We start from the raw sequence: 15,653 nt of genomic DNA, 5'->3' as shown, positions 1-15,653 counted from the left end.
GATCCTAGTGCTATGGTAAACAACCTCAGAGCTTAACAATTATCTACACAGTTGGCCTCCCATCATATGTGAAGAAGGTGCAGGGAAGACTAGTCTTGGTCTCTCTAAGACCATGAGTGAGAAAACAAATTTAATCCAATCAGATATTGGTATTTTAATATGGGATTTGATCCTGCAACATGAAATGAAGTATCAACTTTTCAGGGTTGCTCCTCACGTCATTACCCCTCAGTCAGTGAGTGAGACGGTAGACAGCGGTGAGGATGACAGTGCAAGTGCATCGCAAAAACTCATATGACTGACAACCGTAAATGAAGCAGCATCTGGCTGCAGTTTAAAGAAGAAGCATATAGCAATTAAGAGGAGAAACCGAATCAGCCCATCCAAGCTGAGTCATTCCATTTTTCTGAATGTCAACCTGCATTAGGGACATACTATTTGGCTACTGAGTTTGGTTCTGTTTCTGTTCTTTGGATTTGTTTGCAGTGTTTTGTTTTTGTGTTGAATTAAAATGAAAAGTTTGATTAAAATATTAAACAAAAGTAAGAATGCCTGCTTTTGTAACAGAACAAATACATAAAATTTGGCAATTATAAGGCTTCTCATACAAACACTAAATGCAAAAGGGTTTATCAAAACACAAAGCATTCATATTTGCCAATTAAAGCTAAAATATGAGGCTACAGATGATGATAAATTTAGAGCCATTTGGGACCCAAAAGAGCCAGCTCTTCTTTTGGAGTTGCGCCACAAGAGCCCCATGACTAACTAACCCATGCTGCAGAACTTTGGAGTAAGTCGCTGAAACTTGTAAATGACAAGAAAGCCCGTAAACGTGTTGTATTATTCAATAAGTTTCAATTTCAGTTCATTTACCATTTACCAATAAGTTCAATTTATGTTAAAAGGAGGCCTCCCTATCTGAGATGTGGATCATGATTTCCCTTTTTGTTAACACTGTTTGTACCTATGTTCTCAAATTCTACATTGCCCTTTTTTGTCGTGTTTCTTTCTTTTGTTTTTTCACGGGGTTTTTTGGGGGGGGGGGGGGGGGGGGGGTGTTTCTTTTTCTCTTGTTGTAATGCTCAACCGAATAGATGCATTAATAACGGTGCCTTATATGTTTATATTGTTGTTGACAAATAAAGTTCATCGAAAGAAAAAAAAAATGCTTCAGACTGAGCTCATCATGTGACCGAAAGGGAAGCCAAATGATGAACTTCCGGTTGTGAACTAATGTGGCGTTCATGTTATTTCAAGATATTGTAATAATAAACTTCTAATTTGTACATGGCGCTCGCGTTGGCACCACGGGAGAGTCCGAGTTTCCTGTGAGAGTCAACTTTTTGTGATGGATCCGATATATAACATTCGAAATACCACAAATCAGGAAAAGTCCACTATTCTGTGTAAATAAACTCACATTCAGCGGGCATTGTGTTGGTGTATAATATTATTGTGTAGTGTTTTCATCTACAAACAAAAAGTTGTTTTTCTTACGCCCACAGTCACACAGCTGAATTAGTACCCGTCTCTCCTCTAAACCACTATCTTTCAATGTATTTTCATCTATCCTACATGACTTGAACGCAACCTCAACATCATATTCCGGAGGAGCACGGCGAATTGGTAGTTAGTGAAAGCTGCTCTTTCCTAGTTTGTTTGAAGCTGGAGCTTTATCGCGCTAGAATTAGAACGTAAACTAAAAACGATGGACTAGTGTGCGACTCTAATGGCTTTTGTACTTGGATGGTGAGAAGGAATCAGGATGTCGGGCACCAACATGGAAACAAAAAGAGTGGAGATACCCTCCAGCGTATTGGACGATCTCTGCAGGTAACTTGGCGTTTCCTGGGGACCTCTAACACTGTTATTTACTTTAAATTGAGATTTAATTGTTATCACAAAAACCGATTCAGTGGTATCACGATGAACAGAAGTCCAGGATCAAGAGCTGTGGCGTCTATGGCGCATGGTATTATCTTTGTAGCTCTCCGTAGCTCAGTCAGTGTGTGTACTGTGAACACAGTAAAGGGTGCACTGAATATTATTTATCCGTAGGATGACCACTACATCAAACCGAAATCCACCCTTTTAGAAGGAGCCTGGGCGAAGCACTGTATCACGAGTTAATCCAGTGGCTGGTAACATCAGTTTCCACCCATCGTCGTAGGGTAATGGATTCAAACAATAAAGGCTTGAATACAATAACTTTGACTTCGTGGTAATAATGTCATTTGCTCAATTACAGTACCAATTTGCACGTGTCCCATAAGTTTTGATTTGCTACCTACATCTAAGGCACTACACCCTCGGCACTGTAAGTGGGAAAGCTTGAAATGATGAACGAGTATTGACTAATATGTTATTACGGTAACTGAAAAACATCTGACGACTAGGATTCGTATCTCACACATCTATAGGACACTAGTAAATGACATGGCACTAAACACCCTCAGTATAAAAGAAAAGTGGGAACTTGAATTAAATGTGCTGACTGAGGAGAGGGCCTGGGATATTGGCAGGATATGAAAGGGGAGAATCTTATTATTCTACATACCCTGTGGTGTTGGTACTTAGAGTAAAATGCTGTAAGAAAAAAGCACATGTTCCTATTGTTCGCCAAGAAGCTTTCAACTGTTAACTGGAGGAACAACGCTACCAGTACTGATCCAGTAGATACACAGACTGAAACAGATTTATTTAGCAGCAAAGCAAAGCTACTAAGTATATTTGGTTGATTATACAGCCGAATATGGATACAAATGTCTTAAGATGGACTCCAGTCATATCACACTTGAATGCCTAACCCCCTAAATATAACCAGATGCTCAACAAACAAAAACAGCATTAGAAGGAAATAGCCCTTCGTCAAGGAATGTTTTGGTAATACATGTTCAGCGTTGTTTACAAGACTCACAGAGAAAGCACCTCTCAGCATTAGCAAAGTTTTTCTCATTTTCCCATGCAAACTGTTTGTCTGCAGTTAATTTGTTAGAATCTGGTTAATGCCCATCCTTTCAGCTTTAAAATGGAAAAAACGCAGCATGAAGTAACAAGAAACAGTACCAACACAGAGTCGACCATAAATGCATGCAGAGCAACACAAAGTATAATGACAGTACTGTGAAAGGAGAAGCTCTACATACAGTTTCTGGTCCTAATCCCATTTCTTTATTGTTTGTGCTTCCCCAGCCGGTTCATCCTGCACATCCCCAGTGAGGAAAGGGACAATGCTATCCGAGTTTGCTTCCAGATCGAGCTAGCCCACTGGTTCTACCTGGACTTCTGCATGCAAAACACTCCAGGAGCTCCTCACTGCGGGATAAGAGACTTTGCCAAAGCTGATATCCTTACATGTTACAGAGATTTTAAATAACTTGTGATTTTTTTTTTTAAATCTGTTTTTTATAATGTGTATTACTTTTGAAGGCATTTTTTGTAATGACAATAGGCAGTGTAGTTGTCCATGCACCTCTTCGGATGATCATGTGAGGTGTAGTTGCTGTTTATGTTATTTCATTTTAGCAGAGATAATTTTTCTTGACTGCTGCAAACTGTTCCATCACTGTCCATTTCTGTTGCCTCACGGAGAGGATGTGCAGAAAGTTCTTGAGCAGTGGAAGGAGTACAAAATGGGTGTACCCACTTATGGTGCAATCATTCTAGATGAATCCCTTGAAAATGTGAGTTGTTGTATACTCATGCACTGCAATGGCTGTGAATTCTTTTCCTCTGTTTTAGCCACCGTGTTAATTAGTGACAGTATTGTATTTGTATGTTGAGATCTGGTAGCACTTAGAGAAAATAACTCCTCAATATGGCAAAAAATCTCAGCAAGTGGTGTGGTAATTAGTGTGGAAGTGGAATATTGTTATTCTGTGGACCCTATCGTTTTGGTACTTGATTCTTAAGGAAATCTGCATAGTAGATTCTAGGATGGGGCCTAGTTTATTTGAAAACGTTTTCTAAACTTCCAGAATAACAAATGGTATTGACTGCAACAGATTCTTATAATTTAAATGGTAAATAATGTCCTGGGTTTGTAGTGGGCAGAAAAATGTATTGAATATTTGGTAGGTGCTTTTTGTTTGAGGAATTAAAATCCTCTTTTTGGGCTAGCATGCATCACACAATGACTCTGGATGTGTAGAAATGTGGTTTGGCTTCTACATCAAAATTGCTACAGGCCTGCTGTACTCGTGGGGGCTATGTTTTTCATACAAAACCTTGAAGCCATGCTATTTTCCTATAATTGGGATGCTATAACAATATGTACAGTAATGCAATGCACATGCAACGCGGCTATGATGTCTGAGATGTTGCGCTGAGGTAGGCTCATGGCTAGTAGTTGGATAGGACCGGTCCATTCTGGGAATCCTTGAGGGTCAGGACTTTCCGGCCTTCAGTTAGCCATTCTGTTTGTCTCTCATCCATTAGCAGCTGGTTCATTTATGCTGTCAGGCACTCATGAAGCACAGTTAGCTTCTGTAGGCTGTAGGTATGGATCATGTCAGCGCCTGGCGCTATCCAACTCTTCATGCTTGACTCTTTCTTGGATGTCTCCCACTGTGATATGGATGATGGACCCTGTTCAGGGATATGTATCAATTCATTTCAAAGCCTCTATTGTCACTGCATTTGAAAACACAGTGACATTTGAATAACATCACCCAGTTGGTGACCAAACACACACAGATATGTGTCTCACATGTAAGCAGTGTGAACAAATAAATAAACAAAAAGTAGGAAAAAGATTAATTTAAATGTGCATTGTAATAAATACTAAAAATGAATATTTAAAAAATCTCCATATTATTCTTATTCACATTGAGAACAGATTTGACACAGTAAAGTAATTACACACTGATTGTTTGTAATTATTGCACTTGAACTGTTTTTGTGTAGTTGTTTTTGTTCAGGGTTATTATTGCCTATGGGAATAAACTGTTGAGCCTACTGGTTCTTGTCTTCAGAGACCTGAAGCGCTTGCCTGAGGGCAACATTTGGAACAGGTCATGACCTGGATGTGAAGAGCCAGTGACGATTTCTATGCCCCTGCTGATGTAGTGTTTAACCGCAATTTGCCGGAAGGATGAGAGGTGGCAGCCAGTGACTTTTTTTTGTGCTGTGTTTATGATGTGCTGTAGTCTTTTTTTTTTTTTTTGTCTGTGGATGAGGAGCTTGCATACCACACTGTGATGCAGTATGATAGCAGGCTCTCACCAGGAGCTCCGGCTGCAACCTGTTTCTCTTCAGGACTCCAGGGAAGTGCCAGCACTGCTGAGTTTTCTTCACTGTGGCGGTGGTGTGAGCAGTCCAGGAGATGTTCTCTGCTATGTGGGTTCCTAGGAGTCAGAAATCCTGGACCCTTTCTACAGTCTCCGTTGATGTATAAAGGGAGATGGTCTGCTCTGTACTCCCTGAAATCAGTGATGACTTCCTTCTTTTTCTTTGTGTTGAAGGTCAGGCTGTTCACAGAGCACCAGGTGGACAGCCTCTGGATGAGTCCAACTATGTTGGAGTCATCTGTGAAATCTATGATGAAATTAGTGGTGTGGATTGGTGTGAATCATGAGTGTATAGTGAGTATAGAACCGGGCTCAGGGCAGACAGTTTGTTTATGAGTAGTTTATTAAAGTTGCTGAAGAGCATTCACACGTGGTTTCTCCATTCGATTTTGCCTGTGAGTGAACTGGTGTGGGTCTCAGGATAAGGCTTTGGCTGGCTTCTGGCTTTGATGTGTTTTAATACCAGCCTCTCAAAACACTTCATAGCAACAGTGCAACCTGTTTGTAGTCAGTCAGGCTGTCAGGGGTGGATTTCTTAGACAGAGGGAGGATGATTGCAGACTTCAGGCAGGGTGGGATATTGGCTTGTGCTAAGAATGTGTTGAAGATCTTTGTGCAGACTTCTGTAAGTTGGTCAGAACATGCCTTGAGTAGCCTACCCGGCACACCATCAGGGCCGGCAGCCTTCCTCTGGTTCACTGCGCTAAGCACCTGTCTCACCTTGTGCTGTTATACAGCGAGGGGTTTCATGCTGTTGTCAGATGGAATCAGTGTGTTCCTCACACCTGGCAAAGAACTGATTTAGGTCTTCTGCCAGGGAGACACTGATGTTTTGGGGAGAGGGGCTGCCTCTTTTGTAAATTATCAAGTGTATGAGGCCTGTGAACACTTGTGCATGTGTTTGGTGAATGAAAAGAATTCTATGTGCTTCAACTAACTGGTCTTTTGTTTTATTTCAATTTCAGGTACTGCTTGTTCAGGGCTACCTTGCAAAATCTGGTTGGGGCTTTCCAAAGGGGAAGGTTAATGAGGATGAAGCGCCAAATGACTGTGCAGTTCGTGAAGTAAGTCAGGCAGTTCTTATATCAATTTAAAGCAATAAAAGTCACATATCTTAAAATGCCTTTAGTTCTTATTTGATAATGATGGTTGCTTTCCAGGTGTTGGAGGAGACGGGTTTTGACATCAAGAACCGTATCTGCAAAGATGTTTACATAGAGCAGAAAATCACTGACCAACTAGTGCGGCTCTACATCATACCAGGAGTGTCCAAGGATACAAAGTTCAACCCCAAAACTAGAAAAGAGATAAGGGTAAAAAAAACATTTTTTCTACCTTTAGGTCCAGATTTATTAATATCTTGAGCTGGTGCAATGCCTCTTTTGTCAGTTTCAGGATGAAAATGAATTAAAATGAATTAAAAAGGAGGGAACAGAGAAGCCCAGAGCTCTCTCCTTATCCACCTCCTCCAGCTCTTAGCTGACACCTTTTTAGGCCAGCTAAGAGGTGTAATCTCTCCAATATGTCCTGGGTCTTTTCCTAGTAGGACACACTCAGAACACCTTACCAGGGATGTTCATATAAGGTGGTTTAGGGATCATAGTTATATCTTCAAACCACCTCAGCTAGTTCTTTTTGATGAGGATGAATAGTGGCTCTATTCTGACTCCTTTCTGGATGACTGAATTCCTCACTTTATCAATAAAGGTGGGGAGAGGAATCGAGCACCCGTTCTTCTAGAAAACTAGGTCCCAGTTGTCCAGTTCCTTGAAATTGTTAGTCTGCCTGCATATCGATTCCGCTTATCGTTTCTTGCACTCGCACTACAATCAGCAGATTTCAGTTTGTGTGTCAGAGGAGGAAAATAAAGAGACATATGGATATTTATTTTTATTACACAAAAGGACAAGATAAATGGTAAAGTGGAAAAATGCATCCAGGACAGAAACAACTGCATTATACTGCTAACACAATTTTGTTTTTTTGCAAGCATCTGCCAAGACAGCATGCTAAAGCTAAAGCACCTCAATGTCCAAGGCATGGTTCTCAGCCAGAAAAATGGTAGTGTGCCATCTCCAGGTAAGTGACGAGTCACTGCCCCAAGTGGAGGAGTTTAAGTATCTTGGAGTCTTGTTCACGAGCGAGGGAAGAGGGGAGCAGGGAAATGGCAGAGGAATTGGGCCTGCATGTGCAGTTATAAATACACTGAAATGGTTTGTTGTGATGAAAATAGAGCTGAGCCTGAAATTGTCCATTTACCAGTCGATATATCTACAACCCTCATCTATGGTCACAACCTGTGGATAGTGAACAAAAGAGGCTGTATTGTTTTTGTCCACTGCTCCTGCAAACACCCTTATCATGTCTGTGACACTATATGCACTAGTCTTAACAGATTGCAATGATCATGACTGTGTTGATTGAAAAATTGAAAAACCCTTACTCTCAATGGCTTAGACTTTTTGCATTTGTGGCATTTCGCTAATTCACAATACTGTCAATTCCCTCAAGCTGTAGTCAGTCATCTGTTAATGTATGTGAAGATTATTCGCTGTTGCAGTGAAGCAGAAGTTTTCTGGTCCTTGATCTGTACTGTCTGTAGCTGACACAAATGTTTAAACTTTTACTTTGTTTTTGCTTTTTGTTTTGTTTTTTTGCTTTTCTTGTAGAACATTGAATGGTTTCCTATTGAGAAGCTTCCCTGTCACAGGAATGACATGACCCCAAAGTCTAAACTTGGACTTGCCCCAAACAGGTTTTTCATGGCCATTCCATTTATAAGGTGTGTTTCTAGAAAACAACATCTAATCATTTCTATTGTCCAATTATCCACTGATAGCTTTCAGTTATAGCAAGACACATACGTTTGGTTTCTTTCTGGTAATAAGATGAGCAAATAAATATCACTCTTGTGTCTGTTTGAAATTCAGGTGAAATGTGTTGAGCCTAGCTTATCGTAAAGACTTGAAAAAAGGTTGCACTGACACTGGGCCAATTTTAGTACTTATACCATATAATACCTCTACTTCTACCAGCACTTCCTGGAAGTTGCGTGCTAATGTGCTCTCTTTAGTCTCACAATGGGCTTGTGTGGAGAAGAAATGTCAATTTCTTTGTCACACTAAGATGATCATCATTACTCTTTGTAATATAGTTATTATTGTAACAAAGTAATTTCCCAAATATACGACGGACGAATAAAGTATTTTTCATCTCAGCTCATCTCCTTTTACACATCCATAGGTTTGGGTACTCCCCAGGGTCAGAATGTCAGTGTGAAGATGTGGTTTCATGTGCTGAGTTTAAATATTCAGTGAAATTGGCATGAAATCCATAATAGTAAATGAACAAGTTCATGGAGGGAGAAATGGATCAAAAGTACCAGCTGCTCTGAAATCAATATGGATCAGATGATCTAAAAAAACACATCCATGAAGTCTGTCAAACCTCTGAACTGTCTAAATAAAATTTTACGTCTTGTTTGTTTGTCATGTTTTTGATTGTATGTCTAATGGCAGATCTTCTGCTTTACTTGTGTAGACCACTGCGAGACTGGATTAGCCGGAGGAAAGGCGAGTCAACAGACAGTGATGACGACTTTGCAAACATCAGCAACATTCGGTAAAAAAAACAATTCTGCAACAGAAATCCCACACAGTAGTCAGTTCAATTCAGTTGTATTTATATAAGGCCTAATCACAAAAACTTTTACCTTAAGGCGCATTATTTTGGGTAAAGACCCTGCAATATTAAGTAGGTTTTATAAGTTTTAAATCTATGAGTCCGGTAGGGTCTGCTTGGGTCCCTGTTACGTTAATTTTGTCATCCGATAGTGACGGCAAGGGTCAATGCCAACTTCCGTGTGCCTACTTGTTTTTTTGATTGCACAGACTCGTCTATAGAAAATTTACATCACAATCCCAGAGCTACAAACACGCCCAGGCAGTGGACTTCAAAGAGGTATGACAGGAATGACTACTCAGCTGTCAGATCTCCACCCGTCTGTGTTCATGTCCGCACCAGGCTTTAAAGAAAAACTCCGACAATCAGCCGATCCTCTATTACCAAGCATTTGGCGAAAGTAGGAATTCCCTTTTCACAGTTAACCTCTGGCACAAGCAGGTTCAGGGAGGGGCAGCCATCTATCATGTCAGGTATCACCAACTCCGCCATTCCTGTCAGCTCTACCGAGATTTATACCTTCTGGTAGCTTGACACATTCGCCTCAGTCCTAGCAGCAGGCTTTTCTAGTTTTACCATTTACCATTCAAAGCATGTAAGACTACAAGGCACATTGACCCATTCATATAGAATATTATTCCATTTCTTAAATATTGTTTGGGTTTTTTTGTCCCTAGGTAGCTTTGTCTCTAGGTTCTTTGGTGTCCTTAAAAAATCTAGAGACATGCATCCACAAGCCCCCCTATGAAATTGAAAGTTTTCATCTAAATTTTCCCAAGTGCTTTTTTAACAGAGCAGGTTTATTCTTTGGAAAGCATCAATTGTCTCTATTCGCACATAATAAGAAACTTATTTCAGAAAAAAATGGACAGGGTCAATATTATTTGATCCCTAAAAAAAATAAATAAATAAAAAATTATTGAGCCATACCACAAAGCACTACTGTGCAATGATGTGCTTTAGCCTTGTGATGCTGAAACCTTGTGAAGTCAAGTAAAAACAACTGTTGATGCTCACAAAGAAGGGACATGGATTTTGTAACAGGCTTTGTGTAATCTTAGCCCCAAACAGACTCACAGACTATTTGGGCTCACAGTGCAGATTATACTTTATTTACAATGCAACAGTTCACAGACCACAGATCAGCCGGCTCTGACGTCCTTGACTCTCCGACTCTCTGGCGTGCAACTGAAATAGCCTTCCCTGGCACTGCTCCTGGAACCCACTGCACACCCCTCCCTGAGCCACAGAACAACCCCATAAAAGAGATGCAGAGTTATCACAGCACTTAAAGTAAAAAAGCTGGAGTGAGAAACATCATCAAGAAATTCAAGGAAAGCCACACAGTCAAAGTAGACAATCACTAGAACCCTGCATAGGAATGGATTGTGAGGTTGCATAATAACGATAATGTTGACACTGTTAGTTTTTGCGATTGTTTTTGGAAATATTTGGGAATTTTTCTGTCTCTCTGAGATGAGCAGACTAAGCAATTTACCATCATGTGCACATAGAGCACTGAGAGTACTCCATGTGGGCTCTCAATGCTTTTAAAAGCATTGTTTTGTTTATGTATAAACATAAGCAAATCAAAGCATGAAATGAAATTCAATGAAATTCCCACACTTTCATAGATTGCAGCAATTTCACATATCCAGTTTCTTTTTTTTCTTCCTTCTGTATCATAGGTCAAAATCTCGTCATCTCACAGGTAGCGATGCCTTTCAAGGGGAGAGCTGGACAAAACACAAGCAGCAGAAAACTTTGGGCCAGTTTGAATTGAACCAGGTTAGAAAAAGACTACAGTCAGTCACCATGTGATAACAGCAGGCAGATAATTAAAAATGAGGGAAAGAATCTATCAGTAAGTGTAATGATTCATTCAGCCTATGTCCTGATAGAAAATGTATGTCTCAGCAAGTCCAAATGAGAAAGATAAACACGTATGAACAGGCATTTGTTATGTTCTAGTTGCATGTAGAGTACTCAATGTGATTCAAGTCCAGATTTTGACAAGGCTTTATTAAATACTTCTGATATCACTGTCTATCTTACACTTTATTGTTGTTTTAACTATATTAGTAATTACTATATAGGTATAAGATGGGAAGTAGAATCTGTCATTTGTTATTATAACCACAGTCATCTCATAAAATCTGTTCTTTACTCTGTAGAAACCAAATGTGAAAGGCAATGGGAAGAAATTTCAGGACTTGCCTTATTTGAAGAAAGGCTTTTGTGACAATGGAGCCACCAACCAGCAGGTGAAAACCATATTAGTAAGTGCAAAAACATTTTTGGTCCAGATAGCGGTTTTTAGTAAAAAGCCTCAAGATCATCAGTCAAAAACAGCACATACACTTTCTGCTGGTGCAACTTAGCTAATATTAAGGGTTTCAGATTCTATTTTGATTGAATATATAATATTAATAAGCATTAAGCATTTAAATTTGGCATCTTGTAAATAGTTAATGAATTACCAGCATCACACTCTTTAACTGATTCTACAGAAGGAAGATAAAAGACTTCAACCACGAAGACTACAAGACAGTTTTGAAAGAGGTATGATTTTTCAGCACTCTGACATTCTACTTGGTCGAAAGCTTTTACATAGATCGAGGGTTTATTTCTACTTATTTGACCAAAGGAGCACTTAAAAAGACAAGATGGTCCTTTCACTGCAACTTATCTAAGAGCCTTCTGGACAGTCAGCAATGGCAAATGCTCCCTGCACCCTTCATATCACATGTTATTAACACTGTTAATAAAATGCATGTAATATATCATTATCTAATGGAGTAATGGTCACAATAGGAGTGTATGCAATAAATCTAACTGCTTATAAGTAAATTTCATCTGAATCTATTGAAATAATGGTGATAATTCAGATTAGATCAAATGGATCCAGTGCTACAATATCCTACCCTAAGTATGTATATATTATCTGTCAACAAAAAGATCAGTTGATTGTTTGATTAATCAGTACTAAAATGTATAGTAATATAAATCTTATATAAATGACTTTCATGATTTATAGCAAATTTAATTCATTCAAATTTTAATTCATAGATGATGATCACTGATCACGGGTTTTTCTTTTCACAGACGCAGCTCCAAGCAGCTCCTGCGGTCATCAAGAGAGTAGAGACTATGAGCCAATGCTGTCCTCTAAGGCTTTCTTACATTTCAGATTTGACAGAGACGCCATCATGAAGAGTTTTGATTACTGATATCGTTGATGCTGATCTGTGCATCCTCTGTAACGTCAAACCTTGATCTCAAGAGACTTTCTAAATTAAGGATATGAGTAAACAAGGGATATTAAGGATGTAACTAAACCATCTCCTTCTCATCTTGACTTGCTTTTTATGCGCATGTGTGTTGCCTCACTGGCAACACAGAGTAAGTCTTGCTGAAAGAGGTAAAACATAGTAGAGGACTACACAGGTAAATCAGTAACTTTTTACAGGCAAATGATGTTTTGAAAACATTTACTTTGAACTTTTAAGTACATTTATGATGACAGTAAAAAGTGGGAAATTAATCCTTACTGCATTTGGCCAGCAAATCATTTTTGAATTTGTCATGTTATATATTGCTTTTAAGCTATAACATATTTAGATAATAGTTTCCTCCAGTCATTCAGTTAAGTAGCAAACATTTTCTGCACGGTGTCTTTTAAAGTGAAACTGGCTTAATTATATTACAGTGTTCCTCTTTTTTTCCTCTCAAGAAACTTTAGATTTTATGCAGAAATGTAGAACTTTGTATGCCATCTTTGAATAATGACTTGGGAAAGAAATAAATTTGTCTTTAAATTGAATGTCATTAAATTCATGTTACTCTGTCACTGTATCACACTATGACTGCCAATATTAAAATCACTATATGAAGCTGATGATTGCAGATCCAAGAAGGGAAAAGGTCTGCCATTATGAGAATGACCATGAAGCAGGATATCGCTTTTATTTTGATTAGAGTTAGTTGAATTGAAGACGATTCAAATGAAAAAGGTAGAGGACTGCACAAATATCTACCCGTTTAAATACGAAAATACAAGTGAATTTCACATTCATTTTAATTAGCATCATGGTAGTGCAGCACTCATACACAATAGTTTTAATTCTAATTTTGGTGTCATGTTTGCATTTTCACCATCAAATATGTACAAATGTACAAAGATGATTTTATCATATATCATTAAAGCTCAGTCTGACTGATTTGCGATCTGCTTTAGACCTGTGTTTCTCAGTCTGTTTCGAACAGTCTTAATTATAGCCTTTTACCACATCTACCATGTTTTACCATGTTTCCTGTGATATTTCTAAACTGTAAAGGTTCTCAGTCATAGCAACACTATCTGACTGCTATGGTATTTTGTTGGCATGAAAAGTGGAAAAGTTTGGGTTATTTACTTTGGTGGAGAATGACAGCATTGAGCCACTACATCAGAAAACAAAAGCAAGGGCAGTTTTATAGATATAGTTTCACTGAGAGTAACTGTTTTCAAACCACATGTCAAGCAGTTCTTATTTTCCTTGGAGGGTTTATGCACTTGACAGATGATTTCATTCCATTTTAGAGTATTTTCTAGTAAAGTGAATCCCTGGGACTTACTTGTACCATTGACTGTAATTAATTTTGGGGTGTTTTGACTTTAAATGGGAATGTTAATAAAAACTTTTTTTCACTCTCAGAATTTAACTTACTAAAAATAAAATCATACATCAAGAAATACTCTTCAATGTGGTCCAAAAGTCCACTGCCCTCTCTCCTAGATATCTCCATACCTCCTGTATGGAGATGCACGGGAGATGCTGTATGTCATCTGGGCCAACTGCCTTTTATCATTCTCTTCATAGCTGCTCCTTAAAAATTTCTCTGCATTTTCCGATTCATCATCTGTCCTCCATCTGTCCTCGCTCTCTCATCTTCTCAACACTCTCTTCACTTAGTACACTTAGCACATTTCCATCTCTGTTCTTAACTACCCTAACCTGCTACGTGTCCTTTCTAGCTCAGTCTCTCTGCTCAACCAATCAATACAAGTCATTTTTCCGTTCCTCAGTGTCCACCCTTACATGCAACTCAGTGAAAGCCTTGTACTTTACATCTGTCACCCCTCCTTTTGCCATGCACATAGCATCCCAGTAGTCCTTTCTACTGTATTAGGTGTTTTCCCTCAGTAGTACAGCTGTACTTCCCATCAATCTGAGAAATCTTACCTACCACCGCCTGTATCTACTCCATTTAATCCTCCGGGTTTGGTATGTGTGTGATCCTCAAGTTTGGGTCCTCGACGCAGAGGCCTGGGAGTTTGAACAGTCTGTACAGTATCTTAGCAGTTCTTAAAACTACACTCTTCTGCACAGAGACCTCTAATGTTGTGCCTGCAATCTGCTGGAGCCACTTATCCAGATTTGGAGTTTTAACTCCTAATGCTGCTGTTACCACTCTTGTCAGAGTGAGTGACTCACTTCCTACTTTTTCCAGGCTTGTTCTAGACTGTGTGGCTTTGAATTTGAATATTTCTGACAGCTCAAACCCTTGCTGTGTGTGAATTGGAATATAACTTTTAACTTGATTTGACATGCTTTGAACATTACAAAGTTGTGAAAAATGGCCTCTCCAAAAATCCCAACTTCAGTCCTATTAAAAAATTGTGCACTATGCTTTAAAGCTGGGTCTGTGCTGGAGAACCAACCAATTAAAATCAGTTCTGCCAAGAACCACCAGAGAAGCTTTTTGATGGCTACCAAAAGCATCTGGTTGAGGTGCAACTACCTAAGAGACATTTAATAAAATATTCATGGGGGTGTTATATTTGAACCTGTGTGTATACTTTTGACCCTGTGAGATGGGTCAGTTTGTAAGCCTGGGGGGCTCCCAGTCTGATGTGGTGGTTAGTAATACTGGGGAACCACAAGGAATGGTCCTATTGCCATTCTTGTTTACCTTGTACACCTCAGATTTCCATTACAACAGTGAAACATGACACTGCAGTAGTTGGTTGTATTAAGGGTGGGCAAGAGTTAGAGTACAGGAAGCTGTTAAGGAACTTTGTGGAGTTCAAATAAATCACCTCCTTCTGAATGTCAGCAAGACAAAAGAGATGGTGGTTGACTTCAGGAGGAAATAGCTTGCTGCTGGCGCGGAGGGAAGGGGACAGCATCAGTGTCAGAGATGCCAGGAGGATCAACAAACTCATCTGCAACCCTGGAAGCATCATTGGTCAGAATTTGGAGGTGTTTGAGTCAGTGATGGACAGGAGGTCACTGAACAAACTGTTCTACATCATGGACATCTCTCCCACTCAACTCCACACTTCTCCCTCAGACTGATTCGCTGCCATGAAGAACGCTTCAGGAAATCATTCCTGCCGTTCTCTATAAAGCTCTGTAGTAACGCTTCATTCTGTGACTGGTGAATACACATGTTAGACATAGGATTCCAAACATACTTTGTATTATACCTTCGTGCAGCTATGTTTCTTTGATTTATAGATTCATTAAAGCAATTTGCACTTCTTTCTTATATTTATCTATCTATAAAGCACGCAAGAGAAATAAATTGAAGGTAACATCAGAAAAATTTCTTGGCGAAAAATGCACATATATGTAACATATACATAACACCTATATTCTTGAAACAAACGGTTTACTTGAATTTTCAGTCTTCAGA

The 15,653-nt window shown here is 39.2% G+C and overlaps 1 protein-coding gene across 4 annotated transcripts; it reads left to right on the top strand.

Moving 5' to 3' along the window:
- Positions 1-1,567: 1,567 nt before the first annotated feature.
- Positions 1,568-13,002, top strand: dcp2 (decapping mRNA 2). 4 transcript variants are annotated; one of them, XM_005449518.3, is made up of 13 exons: positions 1,570-1,836; positions 2,062-2,174; positions 2,252-2,320; positions 3,196-3,347; positions 3,559-3,686; positions 6,257-6,355; positions 6,452-6,604; positions 7,961-8,073; positions 8,832-8,912; positions 10,661-10,760; positions 11,147-11,251; positions 11,483-11,534; positions 12,078-13,002. In XM_005449518.3, the coding sequence occupies exons 4-13, from the start codon at positions 3,293-3,295 to the stop codon at positions 12,200-12,202; spliced, it is 1,011 nt and encodes a 336-aa protein (XP_005449575.1). In that variant the 5' UTR covers positions 1,570-1,836; positions 2,062-2,174; positions 2,252-2,320; positions 3,196-3,292; the 3' UTR covers positions 12,203-13,002. The 4 variants fall into 4 exon arrangements, 3 of the variants coding, with proteins under 3 accessions (XP_005449575.1, XP_005449574.1, XP_003439691.2); XM_005449517.4 differs by lacking the exons at positions 2,062-2,174; positions 2,252-2,320 and having other exon boundaries at positions 11,147-11,236; XM_003439643.5 differs by lacking the exons at positions 2,062-2,174; positions 2,252-2,320 and having other exon boundaries at positions 1,571-1,836.
- The last annotated feature ends 2,651 nt before the right edge of the window (positions 13,003-15,653 follow it).

Source organism: Oreochromis niloticus, linkage group LG7 (assembly GCF_001858045.2).
Source record: "Oreochromis niloticus isolate F11D_XX linkage group LG7, O_niloticus_UMD_NMBU, whole genome shotgun sequence".
NCBI classification, from domain to species: domain Eukaryota; kingdom Metazoa; phylum Chordata; class Actinopteri; order Cichliformes; family Cichlidae; genus Oreochromis; species Oreochromis niloticus.
Note: the sequence above shows the minus strand (reverse complement) of the source record. Positions and strands in the feature narration are given on the sequence as shown.